The 18,813-nt window shown below is 36.3% G+C and overlaps 1 protein-coding gene across 6 annotated transcripts in view; it reads left to right on the top strand.

The window, feature by feature from the left end:
- DMD (dystrophin) overlaps positions 1 to 18,813 on the top strand; it is a 1,925,924-nt gene that overhangs the window by 403,615 nt on the left and 1,503,496 nt on the right. For all 6 annotated transcript variants that reach the window (XM_036747778.1, XM_036747779.1, XM_036747772.1 and 3 more), the window contains 2 exons: positions 15,150 to 15,263; positions 17,969 to 18,124. In XM_036747778.1, the coding sequence (XP_036603673.1) occupies positions 15,150 to 15,263; positions 17,969 to 18,124 (270 nt within the window). The remainder of the gene's footprint in view (positions 1 to 15,149; positions 15,264 to 17,968; positions 18,125 to 18,813) is intronic.

Here is an 18,813-nt window from a genome sequence, read left to right as displayed (position 1 = left end):
AAGAAATTAATATGTAAAAATTAATGGCATTTGTTCTAATACATTTTAGTTATGTCCCTTTTATGAGGTCTTGAAGTCTAAGGAAACTGTTGCTCCCAACAAGTTCATCTTTCCTCTACAATAGGTAGTAATCACCCTCCCACCCCCATCCCCTGGCTTTATCGCTTTATTTTGGATATCTGTCATAGTAGAGGATATATTCAAAGCCTTCCTCTTAAATATAAAATGTGTGACATAAAATAAATCATGCAACATTTGGTGATGGGAGATAACATATATAACAGGTAGTAAGTGAACAAACCATGCACTTACTATGATGCGAACCCAGGGAAGCCACAGTCCTAGTACCCTGTCAATGTGATAAACATTTATTATATCTTTAATGTATTTATGAATTTATTTTACATTGTAAGGTAAATTCATTTGATTTAATGATGAAAATTTCATAGTGTATCTACTTTTTTCCAACTTAATTAGTATTAATTGCTTTTTAAAAACATCTTTTGGACCTCCTTTTCAATATACGGCATAACTTAAAATCATATTTTGAATTCCTAATTCTTTGAATTATTCCTTATGTTATTTGAAAACATATTTAAAGGAAAAGATAAGATGACTGTAGTGGTTTTGTAGAATTCCACAGTTTTATGATGGGGCAAGATGAAGGGAAGCAGAGGCATGTGAGTCCAACCGTGTTTGGATTAGAAGCTGTGTGGCATAGTGATTAAGGACAACAAGGTCTACTATCCCTGGCAGAATTGATTTTTGGTGTATCTGAAGACGTTTGGGGTTGAGGGGTGCTTGAGACCCCAAAGTACCGACATGCTGGGTCCTGCCAAAAGAATTCAACTCAAGCCTTCTCAGCCAAGGGAAAAGACAACGTCTATTAAGGGTTTGCCATAATGGGTTGTCTTAAGAAATCCCACCCTTTGTGATGCCTGTTTTCACAAGCAGGCCAGAGCAATCTGAGCTGAGCTAGATTGAATCTGAGTGCCTTCATGGAGGCAAGATGGAGATTATATACCTAAAGATTGTGGGAGGGATTGAGGGGTGGTCTGGGGTGACTAGAGGAGGGGTTTAGGGAGAGACTTGAGGAGGAGGTTGATGGGACTGAGATGAGGTCAGACTCCAGGGTGGGAAATAGCTGAAGGCTACCTGGAGATGACAGACAATAAGAGAGCTAGGGTATAGATATTTTGATCACAATCAAGGGTGGGAAACAGCCAGAAGGCAATCCAGAGGTACCAAACAATGGAAGGCTAGGCTAGCCTATTTGGGCATGAAAAGCTAGATCAAGTGGGAAGATTCAGGGTGGATCTCAAGGAGGTCCAACAGACTGTATACTCATCATCTCTATGAGGTAAATGCCCAGGCTAGTAATTTCCTGTTGCAACAATTTGGCTAGCAGCTTCTGTAGGGGTGTAAGACCCACCAATAACCAGCACGCAGAAAGCTGCCAACACAGGTTCTTTGATCTGCCTTACTAAGGAAAGCAATGTTAAGGGGTTAACAATCTCAGTTTAATCAAACATACAAATATCATTCACAGTTCAGGGGGAAAACATCAGCCCCCTGAACTTCAAGGCAAATACAAACAAATTACAAACATCAACAGACAGACCTTGTCTGATTCAAATCACAATACATAGTTACCAGTACCAACATCTGGGTTGCAAAGCTGCGGGTCAGTTTGCAGCTTGCCCAGAGTCTCAACGCTCCTTCTATGAGTGTGCCCCAAAAGTCACATGCCAAACTTTTCTCAATTATATCCAGCTCATATCCCTGAGGGCACTGACTTCACCCAGGCTGGGTGTGGGAAAGTTCCCCATCCCCAATATTACATCATATACAAATCAACGACTCCCAATTGTCTCAGTGCTGAGAAGTACTACAAGAGGAAAAGATCCCACTTTATCTGCCACATTCAAACAAAGGCCAGAATCATTAAAGGCACTTAAGAGAAGAACAGCAAAAATTCCCACCTTAATTACTATTACACTTCCCAAATAAGACTCTTTAGCTAAATCTTTGTTTTAGTAGTATAGAATGTTTTTATAAATATGCTATCATATCACTGTATTACCTTCCAGACATATCTTTTTATGAACTTTTTTGTCTTCCTATAGCTTCAAATTTCTGACTTTTGTTGTTGTGGCCTAACATATCAAGCTAGTATGGTCAATTAAGAACAAGGTGTTCTGTTTTCTAAACTAAGTTCTTTGTTATCAAAATGTAACATGGAAACTTTGGTAACTCCTAATAATGCAAATGAAAATTTAAAATAACATACAATAGACATAATTGCCTAAAGGTGGCTAGGAATTACAAGTTGGACTTGGAATAAGGCAGGCGTAGTTCAAATTCTGTCTCAGATGCATGTTAGTTCTGCAATCCTGGGCAAGTCAATGAACGTTGAATTTTGTTTAGAAAATAAGTTTGACAATAATATCTACTTCACAGAGTTATAAAAACTCTGTAAAGAGCTGAGAAACAAATGTGTGTGTGTGGGTGTGTGTGTACACGCATATGTATGTGTAGTACTTTGAAATCTTCATACTACTATTTAAATATTAGCTATTATTATGGCTGTTTTTGTTGTTATTGAAACAGACAGCTCTATGCTCAAAGCAGGAAATATTGCCTTCCTATACACTCAACAGATTTCCTCATTGTTTCCAAGTTACTGATTCTGTTGATTAGAAGTCTTCTGTATATATGTATTTTACCCTATAGTTCCACATGTTTTTGTTGCTGCTGCTGCTGCTATAATCATTTAAGTTAAGACTTGCTTTTAATCACAAGAACTCACAATAGCTATAGGATTTCAGCAAATGGATATTTCTTTCTGGTAAAGGTGTAAATGCCAAAATGCCATGACCTCTCTGTTAACATCTCACATTTGCATAATGCAAAAGTAAAGTAAGACACTTTATTCACAACAACCCTGTTAGGATAGTGTGAGTATTATCACCTTCATTTTAAGGAAGAAATTGAAGTTCTGAAAAGGGACTTGTCTGGTCATATGGCTGAATGATTTGTGTGTGGACACAATACTAGTAAGTTCCTAAGAGAGGAATTAAGCTCAGGTCTCATCACTTTGAGAAGTCTTTGGTTCTATTAACTAATCTACGCTTATCCTTGGTCTGATGTAAACTGTATTTAAAAATCACAAGGTCAAAGGAAAAACAGAATAGAACAATATTTCCTCTGTCTTTGACTTTTTTTTCCAATGAAAAGTCATCAGCTAAGGAACTAGGAACACATTCTATTTCATGTTCTCCCTTTCCCATTCTGAACACTGAAGGATGCTACCTATCCCCATCTGTATGCAAGAGTTAATTATTGACTTGCTTCTATCAGACAAATTTTAAAGACTATTAGTTGTACTAGAGGGAAAAACAAAGCAAAACATTTTTGCCTGTTTCTTGTAAGCCAAAAATATTTAGGCATTCTAACATATTTCAAATAATTAACAGTATTTGTCTTCATAGTAAGATATATGAGGAAATGTTTTAGCTAATTTTTCATACAGTCAGTCCTTTGATGGATCCTTGAGGTCATTGACACAACAATTAATACTGACAACAATCCAAATTTAAAATCCTGTGTGACTTTTGTTCATATCTCCTTCTCACCCTATGACCAGGCTACCAGGATATCTCTGATGATATCCTTGATGGCACATCTTTTGTACAATTCTTTGTTAGTAATGTGTTTTAGCCAGCATGTGTGACTTCACTGGCCTTTGTATGACTTTCAACTTTAATTCTTCAAAGATGTCATATGTATGACTAATTAGATATGCCTATCTAACATTACATGAATTGCTCCATATAAGTAAAAGTAGAAGCTTCTATAAGAAAAGTTCCTGAATTATGCTGGATAGGAACTCATAAAAGAAGTCTGGACTAGGTCCCAGCTATAATGTGCTCACCAGTGCCCACAGATGTAAAATATGCACATGTATAAATAATGTATAAAGATAGTTTCTAGTATAATAACATTATAGATATATGATGTATTATTTATTACAAACAGACAACCCATTAGTAAAGAGAAATAGAGGGTGATCACCAGCATATTAGTTAAGAACCCTTTGGAGATTTTATGGGAGATATGAACAAAAGTCAGATGAGATGAAAGGAATAGATGTTGTATGAAATACATAGTTAGGGGGATTAAATGCAACAAATATATGGAATATATATCATATACACATATATTTTTTCAGTGCTTTATCTTACTGCTCTAGGGGTTAATGATGATTTATTTGACTTTTTTATTCTATGTTGATTCAAGGACTTTTTCTATCCCTCTTTGCCTCAGTTTCTACTGGAGGCTAGAAATATCTCCAGTCTATTTAAACACATAGCTTCTTCTCTGTCCTAATATTCTTCCATGCCAAACAAGATAACACATTATCTAGTCAATATTTTGGTTGCTGACAACTCTTCTTCCTTCATGCCAATAAGAATAAATTAATAAATCAGTGAAGATAGTAAACAATCATGGAATAAAATAGAATTTTTGACTGCCTGAGGCTACAGCCCTTGAGGAACAGGATTTTTTTTTTTCCTCTTGATCATTGCATCCCCAGAAAAGTAAAAAGGTAGTTATGACAGTGGATGGAGTGCAGATCCCCCACCACGGATGGAGGAGGGATGTGATGTATATGTGGGCATACCTCACAAAAATCAGTCATGAACCAATCAACAAACACCTGTGAAAAAATGTATTATGTGCCCTGCATTGTGCTAAGTGCTTAGAATAAAAGGATAAAATAAAACCAGTATCTGTCCTCAAGATGCTTATATTTTAATGGAGAAAAAAACCATCAATGAAGTAGTGTAAGATAAAAACAAAGCAGGTGGATGGTAACCTTAGTGGGAATGGTACTAGCAGATGAGGTGACCTGGAAAGGTCTCCAATGCCTCATATAAGAGAAAGATGACCCTTAATAACTAGTACAGGCTCTGTGGTTCCCTGAGAAGCTAGACAAGTTTCAAATATAGGCATGATGACACAGGTGATAGACTGTATTGTCTGATTATTACTAACCTAGCTAAGCAATAGAAGGTTTGTCACCTGAAGGTAGGCTGCGCTCACACTCTCTCTCTCTCTCTCCCCCCCCCTCTGTATATGTATGTATTTTATGGGTATATGTATATATACATATAAACATGTTATTCCTAGTAACTCATTAAACTTAGAGGCTTTGCAATATTTGTCCTTGGAAGGAGTACCCCCATTAATGAAATCCTGGATTTTTCAAAGTGTGTGTGTGTATATATATATATATATGTGTGTATACATATATATATACACACATACATACACATACATATACATATATATGTATATGTGTGTATCTATACATGTACGCGTGTATGTGTGTGTATTAGAAGCACTATGTTGATGAGGGGAAAATAGTTAATCTTGTGGTAAAATTATAAACTTTCTTATAAAATGACCATGTATAAATGGGTAGTATAGTTCCGTTATTCTATCTCATGTTAATATTTTATAGAAATTATGGTAATGATCTTATATCATATAAATATATGATTATAATAATGAGGTTTTCATAGCTCATTTAGCAAAATCATTATTTGTGAAAGTATTTTAGATAGGAATCATTGAAGTTGCAGCCAACTCTTAACATTTACAAAACATTGTGAATCATTCTGTGTGGTTTTTATTGAGGTTATAGTCTTCATGAAGAAAAGGTTCAAAATTAATTTGATTTATTTAGATAATTAAATGTTTTATAGGAATTTAAATTTGGAGGTCCTTGTAGAAATGACGGCTGAAATCTGATTCTAATTTAAGTGTGCATGTACTTCTGGAAATGAAAGTGAATAATAATAGCCTATTATAAAAATAATTGTCATGGAAATAATTGACCCTTCCCCCTTTAATGAAATACTTCTTTAAATTAGTCAAAGAAAAAAAAACATAAATTAATTTCAAAGCTTCATGCCACCTTATGTATATTTGAGACTGAAAAAATCATTCCTAGATTATAACAAATTGGGTCAATATTCCTTGGCTTTGCAGTTAGAAAACCAAAATCTAGGGTTAATGTGTACATATAGCACAGAGCTTTGTGTACAGTAGATGCTTAATTTTGTTGAATTGATTTAAATGGAATTGCATTTTATAGGATCAAAAGTGATGCAGTCGGAAAAGGAAGTGGTGTTTCTAGGGGAGTTAAAACAGAATTGACTTTCATATAAGCATCCCAAATCAGTATTGCAAGACCCCTTAACCAAAGAATAACTTATACCTGGCAATATTTCCCTCACCCTTTCCACGTAGAACTGTTAGGCAAGATTTTGTCCTTTGGTCATTTACTTTCTCCTTATAACATAAACTTCTACTTTGATGTTCATTGTACATACTGAAGTCCTTGAAATCAGGGACTGTCAAGCTCCCATCTTTGTCTGCCTGGCTCTCAATATGTGATTTTAAGATTTAGCGCTAGAACAGGCTTTGGTTATTACCTAGTTCTGTATAGAACACGGGACCTGGAGTCAAGAAGATCTGAGTTTGAATCCTTCTTCCAACACTTGATAGCTGTGTGACAATGGTGAAATCACTTAACCTCTCTGTTTCTAAGTGACCTCATTTGTAAAATGGTTATAATAATAAGATCTATCTCCCAGGATTGTTGTGAAAATCAAATGAGTTAACGTCAATATGTAAAGTGCTTTGCAAACTTTAAGGCACTATATAAAAATTGGCTGTCATCATCATCACCATCACCACAACCACCATCATCATCATCCCCTCACCGTACTGGTTACTAGATAAGAACATTAAAGTCCCCAAAGACTGAGTGACGTCTCCAAGATCGAATAAGTACATAATGCTGTCTGGTGTCCAGTCTTGGTTCTCTGAAAATGAATGCAGCTCTTTTCACCAAATGATGCCGTTATGTGCCTTGGAATCCCCATTTCTTGTCAAAGAGGCTATCAAGTCCAACTCTCTTATTTTATAGAAGAAACTGATCTAAAAAGGGGGGCGGATATGGGCATTACCTAGTTTTAGGTAAAGCATCGGACCTGGAGTCAAGAAGATCAAAGTTTGAATCTTGCCTGACACTCACTAGTTGTGTGACCATAGTCTAGTCAATGTTTTGAGAAAATAGAAAGGTTCCTAGGTGGAGCACTGGATAGAGCACTGGGCCTGGAGTCCAGAGGACTCATCTTTCTGAGTTCAAATCTACCCTCTGGTGCTTGCTAGCTATGTGGCTTTGGGTAAATCACTTAACTTTGTTTCCATCAGTTCCACATCTGAAAAATTATCTGGAAAGGGAAATGGCAAACCACTCCAATATCTCTGACAAGAAAATTGCAAATGGGGTCACACAGAGAAGAACACAACTGAAATGACCCAATAACAATAAACATTCTCTACATGTAAAATGCTGAAGTCTAATTACATTGGTGGTGTGGATCCCCAGGGCACTACTGCTCTGTCACCTCTCAGGGATCTAAGGTTGAAAGACTACTCTGGAAGGTTGGGGTATAATATGATTCATCCTATTATCATTTGATATCAGTCAGACATGAGTAGGTTCCTCTACTTCTCTCTCCTCTCATTCTCTTCTTAACCTCTTATAATCTGTCTTCCTTATCAGTCCACTGAAACTGCTCTCTCCAAAGTTACTAATTATCTCTTACTTGGCAAGTCAAATGGCCTTTTATCAGTCTCCATTCTCCTTGACCTGTTTTTAGCCTTTGATGATGTCAATGGCTCTCCTCCTTGATACTCTTTTTTTATCCTATGTTTTTGGAACACCATTCTCTCCTGGTTCTCTTCCTACCTATCTGACCTTTCCTTTTCTTTCCTTTGTGGCATTCTCTTCCAGACCATACCTTTTAAATGTAGGTGTCCTTCAGGGCTCTCTTCTCTTCTCCCTGTATACCACTCTCTACTACTTTACTTGGTAATCTCATCAGCTCCTAGGAATTTAATTACCATCTCTATGCTGATGATTCTCATTTTCATTATTATATCTCAACCTCTCTACTGACCTCCAATCTTACATCTTCAACTGCCTTTCAGACATACTGAACTAGATATCCACTAGGCATATTAAAATCAATATATCCGAAACAGTACTTATTATCTTTCCCCCCAAATCCTTCCCCACTCCTACCTTCCCCATTACTTTAGAGGGCAACACCATCCTCCCTGGAGAACTCCTCAAGCTCACAACCTAGGACTCATCTTGGATTCCTCACTATCTCTCACCTCTTGAATCTCTAAACTGTTACCAGGCCTGACAGTCTCATCTTTGCAATATCTTTTGAATATTGCCCCTTGTCTCTTCTGACATTTCCGCCACTCCAATGAAGGCCCTCATCACCTCGTGCCTGGGTTATTTCTATACCCTGCTGGTGGGTGTGGTGCCTGCCTCTTCTCTCCCCATATCCTTTACGAATCTGGATGCTATACAACTTTGTGCATATATGTTTAATTTTGATATTACTTTATTGTCTATGGCACCTTTTTAGCAAGATGTAGTTTCCTTCCTTATCTTTTTTAATTAGATCTGTTTTTGCTGTTACTTTGACTAAGATCAGGATTGCTGCTCCTACTTTTTTTTTTACTTCAGCTGAAGCATAATAGATTCTGCTGCAGGCCCTTACCATTATTAGTCTGTGTGTCTCTCTTCTTAAAGTGTGTTTCTTGTAAAGAACATACTGTAGAATTTTGGTTTTTGATCCACTCTGTTATCTGTTTCTATCTTATGGGAGAGTTCATCCCATTCACATTTACAGTTATAATCACTAATGTTTTACCTCCCTCCATCCTATTTTTCTTCGTGTTTGTCCTCTCCTTTCACCCTTTCCCTCCTCATTATTGTTTCTCTTCTGTCTACCACATCCCCAGTCTGTCCTCTCTTCTGTCATTTTTCCTCACTACCAGCTCTACTTAATCTCCCCCCTTCCTACTTTCCTGTTGGGAAAGATAGATTTCTATATTCAACTGATTGTATATATTATTTTCTTTTTGAGCTGATACTGATGAGAGTAAGGTTCAAATGATTCATATCACCCACCCTCCCATCTTTTCCCTCCACTGTAATAGGTTTTTCGTACCTCTTCATGGGAATAATTTACCTCATTCTACTTCTCCCTTCCTCCTGCACCCAGTGTACTCCTCTTTCTTATCACTTAATTACTTTTATGTCATTCCCTCAAATTCACCTTATACCCATATCCTCTGTCTATGTATATTCCTTCTAGCTATAGTATTAGTGGTATAATTTTATCATCTTCCATATAAAGATATAAACAGTTCAGCTCCATTGAATCCCTTATGTTTTCTTTTCCCTTTTTACTATTTCAGGTTTCTCTTGGGTCCTGGTATTAAAAATCACTTTATTTTGTTTGTTTGTTTAATTCTCATCTCCTTATGTAAGCTTGAAATCCTTCTATTTCATTGAATCATTTTCCCCGCTTTGGAGTATTATGCTTAATTTCACCATGTAGGTGATTTGTGGTTGCAGTCCTAGTTTCTTTGCCTTCTGGAATATTATGTTCCATGACCTCCATCTGTTAATGCTGCAGCTGTTAAGTCCTGTGTAATCCTGATTGTGGCTCTCTCCAATATTTGAATTCTTTCTTTCTGGTGACTTACAATATTTTTTCCTTTACATGAAAGTTCTGAAATTTGCCTGTAATGTTCCTTGGAGTTTTTATTTTGGTATCTCTCTCCTGAGATGATTGTTGGATTATTTCAATATCTGTTTGCCTTCTGGTTTCTGGATATTAGGGCAGTTTTCCTCAGTAATGTGTAAGGTCTCCCTTTTGATTTTGGCTCTCAGGTAGCCCAATGATTCTGACATTTTCTCTCCTGAATCTATTTTCCAGGTCAGTTGCCTTTCCAATGAGGTATTTTATATTTTCTTCTGTTTTTTTTTTTCATTCTTTTGAATGCATTTGATTGAATCTTGATGTTTCATAGAGTCATTAGGATCCATCAGTTGCCCCATTCTAACATTTAAGGAATTGTTTTCCTCAATTTTTTACTTTCTTTTCTATTTAGCCAATTCTACTTTTTAAGCAGTTGTTTTCTTTTTCCAAGCTTCTTTTTTTCATAATTCTCTTGCATCACCCTCATTTCTTTTCCCAATTTTTCTTCTACCTCTCTTTTATTATTTTTAAGCTCATTTTTGAGCTCTTTCATGAGTTCTTTCTGGACTTAAGACCACTTCCCGTTTCTCTTTGGGGTTTTGGCCATAGGTGTCTTGACATAGTTGTTCTCTTCTGAGTTTGTTTCTTGGCCTTCCCTGTAACCATAATAACTTTCTATGATCAGATTCTTTTTTGTTGTTTTTTGATCATCTTTTTTGGCCTTTTCCCTTTCTTTTAAATTTGAAGTCTCCTCACAGGGTGGGAAAGAAACTGTCTCAGGGTTCTAATGCCAGGGCCTGCAGGCCCCTGGATATTTATCTGGTACTGCACTGATGTTGCCATGAAGCCCTCAGGGGACCCTTGTGTCTGGTGCTGTGCTGAGGGCATGGGATGGGCGGGGGGTGGGGTAGCAGGCACTGGCAGGTTCTGGCAGTTTACCTCATGCTGAGCTGGGGTCCTAGTGTTTTTGTCTGGCATATCCTGAGGCCTGTGTGATGTTTTCTGCATTCCCCCATGGCTACACTGAAGCAATCTCACCACTGGATGCTGCCTATTTGCCCAAGCTATGCTGAAGCACATGGCCAGGGCTGGAGCTGGCAGCTACCTGTTTGCCCAGGTCTGTGCTGAAACATGTGGTAGTTCTCGGAGCTGGAGTCTACAGGTTCCTTTGGCTATGCTGAGGCACGTGGTCGGGGAGAGGAGGTCCTGATATTGGTGTTTGCCTGCTCTACTGCACTGGGGCTCATGATCTCCCACTGTTTTGCTGAGGTGGGGCTTGCTGCTGGCTTGCTGGGTTGTTTCCTGTCTTGCACTACACGCCCCTTTTACTTGAGTGAAATAGAACTTCCTTGCCAATCTTAAGAGTTTCTTGGGCTAAACAAATGTTTCACCCTGTCTTTTTGCTGGTTCTGTTGTTCCAGGATTTGTTTTGAGGCACTATTTTAGAATTATTTGGAGACGAATATGGGAGAGTTATAGTGATTTACTGCTTACTCCACCATCTTGACTCCCAGAACTTGTTTTTCTGAATTAGCTTTTAGAACCAGGTATTCACTGTGATAGTATAGTTCATATGAAATATGTCACCACAGTATCTGGGATATCCTCTCCCACAAGTACATACAGAATTCAGGGAAAAGTAGGGTCAAACTTAGACAGCATTTGTTGCATAAGAGTAATTAGCAACTCCTAGAAAATATTTATCTCCCTTTGTTCAACTCCAGACTTATCTTGAGCACCTAATGGAGACTTTGTAGTCAGCCAACCAGTGATGTTTCAGAGGACATTATTGAAATGCTAATGAAAATTCCAAATCTTTTGTCCTCATATGTTCACAAAATCCTCTTCCAGTTAATGATTGAGAGACCAGACAAAAGCTCTCCCCAGGTGATCCCTTTTCAGGGAAGAGATTCCCCCCCCCCCCACGCTTCACCAAAAGTCACTGAAATTTCTTGTATTTTGCACTAATCTTTTTTTTTAATAGGAGAATAATGGGGATTGACCAAGTAAGTTCCTCAAGTTACAAATTATTTTTTCTTTTATTCACCTAGTTGATTTTTTTTCTTAATTTATGCCTACTCCTTTTTCATATTTAATTTATGCTTCTGATTGATTTAATTGAGATGCAGCATAATGTCTTCTCACATTAAATGAGGTTAGGTATTTGTAGAGGCTGACTTCTACCTTTACACATGAATGACCATTCTTTATTAAAGGAGGTTTAGATACAGATACTCCATTTCTTCTGTAAAGAAAAGCAAAATAAGATGACAAATATGTTTTAACTCATCCATGAAAATGGTCAATGAAATGAAGAAGCAACTAGGTCATGGCCTTAATGTGACATTTAATATTCTTCATATTTTGTCCTATTCTTTTAAAAAAATTCATAATCACTGTTAGAGTGCTTTGAGTAATACTCCAATGTCCCTTCAAGCCCTAACATTCTGTAAATTGAAGATATATTCGTGAGGTCATGACTGTAGGGGTGGCAGCATCCTTAGAAATCATCAATCAGGAAACAGAGGAACAATCTGGGTCACAAAGAAAATCAACTGCAGAGCCAGGATCTGCATCTACATCGTTCGGCTCCAAATCCAATGTGCATTCATCTATATCATGTTGCCTTTCTTATTTTTAGGATCCATTATTCTGATCCACGAAAACAATTCCTAGAATTGAAATGGCTGTAAATTGAAGTGAATAAAAGTTAAAACATGTTATGCTAAATGGAATGAGAAACATTAATTAGAATGATAAGATTTTGAAAAAAAATAAGGACAAGACAAATTTGAGATAACGTATGTAAAGTTTATAAAACATAACTTATTGTATAATATAAATTAGTATTATAACTGTGATTGCTTTCCTCTATCATAATGTTAGACATTGTTTTGAAGGCTAGGTTACCTTAAAAACTAATAAGTGGATATTAATGCCCATTTAAGAGCAAGTATGGAATTTAGTCTTTCTTCTACTTTTCTTCTACTCTCTTAAATTAAGATCCATTGAAAGTCTAGGGAAAACTGCATATCTTTTGTTTGCATTTTGTTATACCCATGATCAGTATTGTTTTATTTTGAACTTTCTAAGTAAAAGACTAAATGAAGTCATCTGTTTCCAATGTTAATGTAGAAAGCTTATATTTCAATGATAAACCCAACTTTATTGCCACACCATATGATAGAATTTAGTTGCTTTAAAACTTGCTAGTTGGGCTATTAAAAAGAACCTAAATTTTGGTACTCATAGCTTTCTTTAACCAGTGAAGGCCATTCTAATTTATGTAAACTATAAAATCCAAAGTGAAGTTTAGAATATGGATAGTTAGTTTTTGATAGACCTCCTTTTCTATTTAAGTTTATTTAACTTGTAGATGTCTTCTGAAGTAACAGAAGATTTCAGTTGCTTATTTCACCCCCCACCATAAAACTATAACTTAGTTTCCTTAAAACCCATAATTTGTATGGCAAATATATTAGCCTTTTGGGCAAAATATTAACACACTTTTGTGGGAGCTATAAAGCAGGGATTTTATTTAAGAGACAGGGAGTTGCCATACTCAGGCCAGGCTCCCAGTAGTTTAGGTTTGGTATTGGAAAAAAATGAGACACCCACAGGTCATTCAACAGATAATAAGGGATTTACTTGGCCTTAGCAGGAGATTATTCAAGAAGGGTAGGCATTGATGATGCCTTAAGTTGATTTAGCTCAGTGAAGCTTCCTAGTCTGACTTATGGACCATGATCCACTGGCCAAACAGTCCCTGGAGCTTCTTACGGCTGCTTTGTATTCAGGCTATTAGAAAGTGATGTCAGCACTCTATACCTATAGACTCTTGCATCAACGAATGATCTAAAGTGGTCTCAGTACCTTCTAAGGAAAATCTAATCCAAATTTCTTGGGTAGAAAGATTCAAATCTTGCTCCTACTAGAGATGGGCATCTGTTGGGGGATATTTGAAAAATAATAATAGTGAAGGAAGAGGAGGAGGAGGAGGAGAAAATATCACCAAGTTATTTTTTAAAATACTCATAAAGAAAGCAGAAGGAAGTTCAAAAGGGGACAGAGGCAATAAAGTCGGTGTTGTTACTATCACATTAAATTTGAATATGTGCATATTTAAAGAGCTATATGTAACAAATTCATAGATTCCCTGCAATAATTTTATTCTGACATATTTTGTATACAGAAGCATTATTTTTTGGTCATTTTTAGTTAGTATTTTTGATGTGTAATGTGACACCGAAGAAATATAAAACAATCCTAAGGTGCAGTAAAGTACAGTATCTAGATATAAGAAGATTAAAAACAAAAACAAAAACACCAGACAACTAGCCAAGAGATCAACATACGTTGAAATGCACAAAGAGGTTTAGCCAAAATGATCCCTCTGGAACTTTGCTGATAAGGGTTATGGGAGTTACCAGACACTTCATCAAAAGATTTTTAGGAGGGATTTAGAAGGCAAAAGTATTAATAAATGAAAGACCATGGAAATAAAGGTTAACATTTTACAATCATATGTGCTTTAACACTGTAAAAGCTTTTAAAACATGCTTGTAAAGTGACTAAAAAGGAAGCAAAAGTTAAAAAGGATAGTAATATGTGGAATAATGAAGGTGTCTTGTGAATTAAAAAAAAAAGAATCCACAGACTCTCAGGTTTGGAAGGAACCTTAGGCTGTCTAATCCAAATGTATCTGATCTCTTCTTCAATCTTTTCTTCTTTTCTCTCTATCACATCTTTGACAATTGGTCATTGAGCCTTTGCTTGACAATCTCTAGTAAGCTGGAACCTACCTCCTGAGGCAGCCCCTTACATTTTTTGAAAGCTCATAATTTATAGGACATTTTCTTTAAATTGGTCTGGAATCTGCTCCTGTCTAACTTTGTCTGAGGGCTTCTTGTTCTGCCCACTGAGGCCACAGGGAACAAGCCTATATGCAGTCTCTCATCTGTTCCTCACCCCCCGGCTCCTCAGAGAAGTGGTATATAGATAGCATACTTTTTCTTTTAAGATGATGAAATCTTGCATTGACAGTTTAAAGCCAGAGGGAAAATTGACACTATCAAATTTGGAAAACATTTTATGGAAAGTTCAGGTAAGGGAAGCTATAAAGACACAATTGAATTGAGTTTATTGTTCATAATCTGTTTCATGTACTATAGGGGCACACTTAGCAACACTACATGTTGTAGCTTAAATTTGTTCTAAAGGGTAAAATGATTTAATATTCTTGATGATAGCATCATAAAACTACATCGTACAATCATTTTTTTTTGTTTTTAACAATAACAGAATTCTTATTCCCACGTTAAACACTAGACTGTGACAATATAGTCTAAATAAAGAGGATTTTCTCCAAAAGAAGTAGTTGTAGACATTTTTCAACTCTCAGAATAAATTCTGTGCTAGTGTGCAGAAATCTATCTCAGCGACAAATAGTATGAGAAACAGTGGGTGCTCCAATAACACCATAAAATGCTTCTCTAATTACAGAATGACATAAAAACCCTGAGGAAATGGATGGCAGAAGTCGATGTTTTCCTGAAGGAGGAATGGCCAGCTCTTGGGGATTCAGAAGCTCTGGAAAAACAGCTAGAGCAGTGCACAGTAAGGAATATTTATTTAAATGCTAGAGTATTTGGTTGTATAAAATGAGAAATTGCCATGCCTACATATACCCTTTATGCAAACTTCACTTGACCCAGACTAATTTTCATAACATATCATTTTAAAATTCAGTTTTAGGTAAAAGGGAAAAACCATTATGAGTCATTTTTTGAATCATAACAATACATTATTATGAGGCAGTGAGGTGATGTGGGGGATAAGGTACTGAACTTGGAGTCAGGAAGACCTGAGTTCAAAACCTAACCTCAGACAATTACTAGCCTTGTCACTTCAGGCTAGTCATTACATTTCCTTCTGGTTTAATTTCCTTATCTATAAAATGGAGCTAATAAAGCCAGGATTGTTATGAGAAATAAAAAAAAACATTTGAAAAGGGCTTTGCAAACCTTAAAGCATTGTATAAATTCTAGCTGTCATCATCAATCAGTCCTCTCTCCTACATATTTCTTGTCTTGTTCTCTCTCTCTCTCTCTCTCTCTCTCTCTCTCTCTCTCTCTCTCTGTTTCTGTCTCTCCATATATATATATACACATATATATATATATGTGTATATATATATAATTATGCATACACAGAGATATTATATATACATACACACGTATATGCATTTGTGTTTGTTAAAGCTTATATATTTTGTGCCCACAATCCATTGGGAATTAAGATGACAGCTTCCATTGGAGGTTAGGAATAGCAACATAGTATGGAGAATTCTCAGATGAGGAAATCACCTCTAATAATGTATGTCAGCAGCTTTTCTGCAACTTACAGTCTGAAAAAATTGCCTTGAACCCTGAGAGGTTAAGTCACTTACCCAGCATCACACAGACAACATGAGTCAGAAACAGGACTTAAAACCCAGGTCTTCCTGGCTCTGAGTCCACCTTTCTAGTCACTATGGCTTGCTCCCTCCATTCTCTTTTGTGTTTGCAAAACTTAATAGTGCCTGGGAAAAGTTTATGAAATATAAACTCACTTATCTATTTCTATAAAAACACTTGCTGTAATATTCTTTTTGTTTGAAATTCCAGACCTTTTCCAAATAAAAAGTAACAGACTAAAAAGTCACATTGATATTTTGATTAGGGTTTAACCTGTCAAGTAGTTAGATAGTATAAGTACGATCATCCCCATTTTATAAATGAAGAAATACATACTTGGAATCTAAATTATGGTTAATATCACAGCTTGAACTTGGACCCAGGTTTTCTCACACTAAGTCGCACTTTGTCTCACTATCTCTCAGATCAGAATTTATGTTAGTTTATGTGAATATAAGTCCTAATAGTAAGATAAATTTGAATCACTATTTTTAAATGTTTTTTCTCAAAGCAGAAATCCTATATTATTTTTCTTTTGTTAATAATCAAAATATTTTTCAGTTAAATTCCAAGACCAGGAAGATAATAAAATCATGTCACTTTTGTAATACTGGTTTTCTAATACACATCTTAAATTTAAAGAAATTGATTATATATTGTTTTAAAGTTTACAAAGTACTTTAAATATATCATCCCATTTGATTCACAGAACATATCTTTGAGGCAGGTGCTACATGTATTACAGATGAGAAGAATGAGGCTCAAAGAATTTAAGTAATTTCCCCAAAGCAGAACAGCTAATAGAGGCACCTAGGTGGCTCAGTGGTGTAACAACAATGTTACTTGCAGCTACCATGGCTGTGTAAGGCCAACAACACCAGCACACAGGAGGGCTGCTAGCACAGGTTCTTTGATCTGCTTTTCTAAGGAAAGCAACTTTAAGGGGTTTATAATCTCATTTTAATCAAGCATACATATATAATTCACTTAGTCCAGGGGAAAAAGTCAGTAACCTGAACTTCAGAGCAAATATGAACAGAAATTACAAAGAGAGAAAATATAAACAGAGCAAATAACACAAATCAATAGATAGGCTTCTAGTTGTCTGACCAAAGCTACACATACATAGTTACCAGAGAGAGAAGCACCAGCATGTGAGTTTTCAAAGGAGAGTGGGGGCGGTGGGCTTCCTTAATGGCTACCCAGAGTTTCCACACCAACACTCTTCCAATGAGTGAGCCCCAAGCAAAATGCTAACCTTAGAGTATATATACACTTCTTCAGGGTCAACCAATGTGACTCAGACTCGTGTGACTTAGGCGTTCTTGTTGATTAAGCAGGTCATCAAAGACTCTTGATTCAAACAAAAGTAAGTTTCAATCAAAGGCACTTGATTACCTTCCTGCTGAGAAGAACTAGAACTCCAAAAGAAATGGGAGCAAAACAAAAAATCCCACTTTGCTTGCCATTACAAGTGGATAGAGTGCTGGGCTTGGAGTTGGGAAGACTTGAGTTCAAATCTAGCCTTAGTAACTTACTAGCTATGTGACTTTGGGCAAGTCACTCGACCTCTGTTTGCCTTTATACACTGGACAAGGAAATGGCAAATCACTCTGGTTATCTTTGCCCGGAAAACTCCATGGTCAGCATTAATGTGCTATGGTCCATGGGGTCACAAAGAATTGGATGTGACTGAACAGCAACAAAAACACCTAATACGAGTCAGAAGTGAGATTTGAACCTAAGTCCTCTTAACTTCAAGTCTTAGTATTCTTTTCACTAAACTATGTTGCCTAGTTGCGTTTTTTTCAAATCATTTTTCATTTGTGGTACTAATCAAAAAATAAACAACTTTTTTTTCTTTAGGTTTTAGTAAATGATATCCAGACAATCCACCCAAGTTTAATCAGTGTCAATGAAGTTGGGGAGAAGATAAAGAATGAAGCAGAGCCACAGTTTGCTTCCAAAGTTCAAGCAGATTTAAAAGAACTTAATGCTCAGTGGGACCATATTTGCCAGCAGGTTGGTGGTCTGCAATTGTGTCTTGATTTCTTTTGCTTAATATTCTTATTTTCCTTTGTCTCCCTCTCAGCTGCCCCTCTCTTTCAACTTTTCACTTATTTCTTTGAGTACTGTTAGACATGTTCAGTTCAGAATAATTAACCTTCTTTCTCACAAAGTTTACTTCAAATATAGAAATATGTCCAGAGTAGATATTACAGAGTGAATGATTTAGTCTTACTGAGGCTCAAAAATTGAATGTCAAAAATATAGATTGGCTTCACAAAATGAACTGTCACTTAAAGAAAAATAAACTTCATTTTTAGTCCATGTTTTCATTTAATTTTTGAATATATAGCTATAGATAGAGCCTATTTTAAATTGAACATGGCAGAGAAGTAAAAAGAATAAAAAAGTCAAAGTTACACACAAAAATATGTGGGGGCAATTATTATTGACTATAACTGACACTTTCCCAAATTTGTCTTCTAGCCTAGGATGCTGCCTGAATGGGAGGCAGGCAGTTCAGATAAGTGATATCTGATATAGCAAAAATCTGAAATTTGCACCAGTCTAAACATTGATTAGGAATAAGATGAAAGAGAAACTGAGACTTATTTCACTCCATGATTGCAAGAAACTCAAAGGAATTAGGAAAGGGGGCAACTAACAAAATGAAAGCCAAGGCAGATAATCAAGCTAGTAGCCTT

The sequence above is a fragment of the Trichosurus vulpecula genome, chromosome 2, assembly GCF_011100635.1.
Source record: "Trichosurus vulpecula isolate mTriVul1 chromosome 2, mTriVul1.pri, whole genome shotgun sequence".
In the NCBI taxonomy this organism is placed as follows: domain Eukaryota; kingdom Metazoa; phylum Chordata; class Mammalia; order Diprotodontia; family Phalangeridae; genus Trichosurus; species Trichosurus vulpecula.
This window is presented reverse-complemented; position numbering and strand designations above follow the sequence as displayed.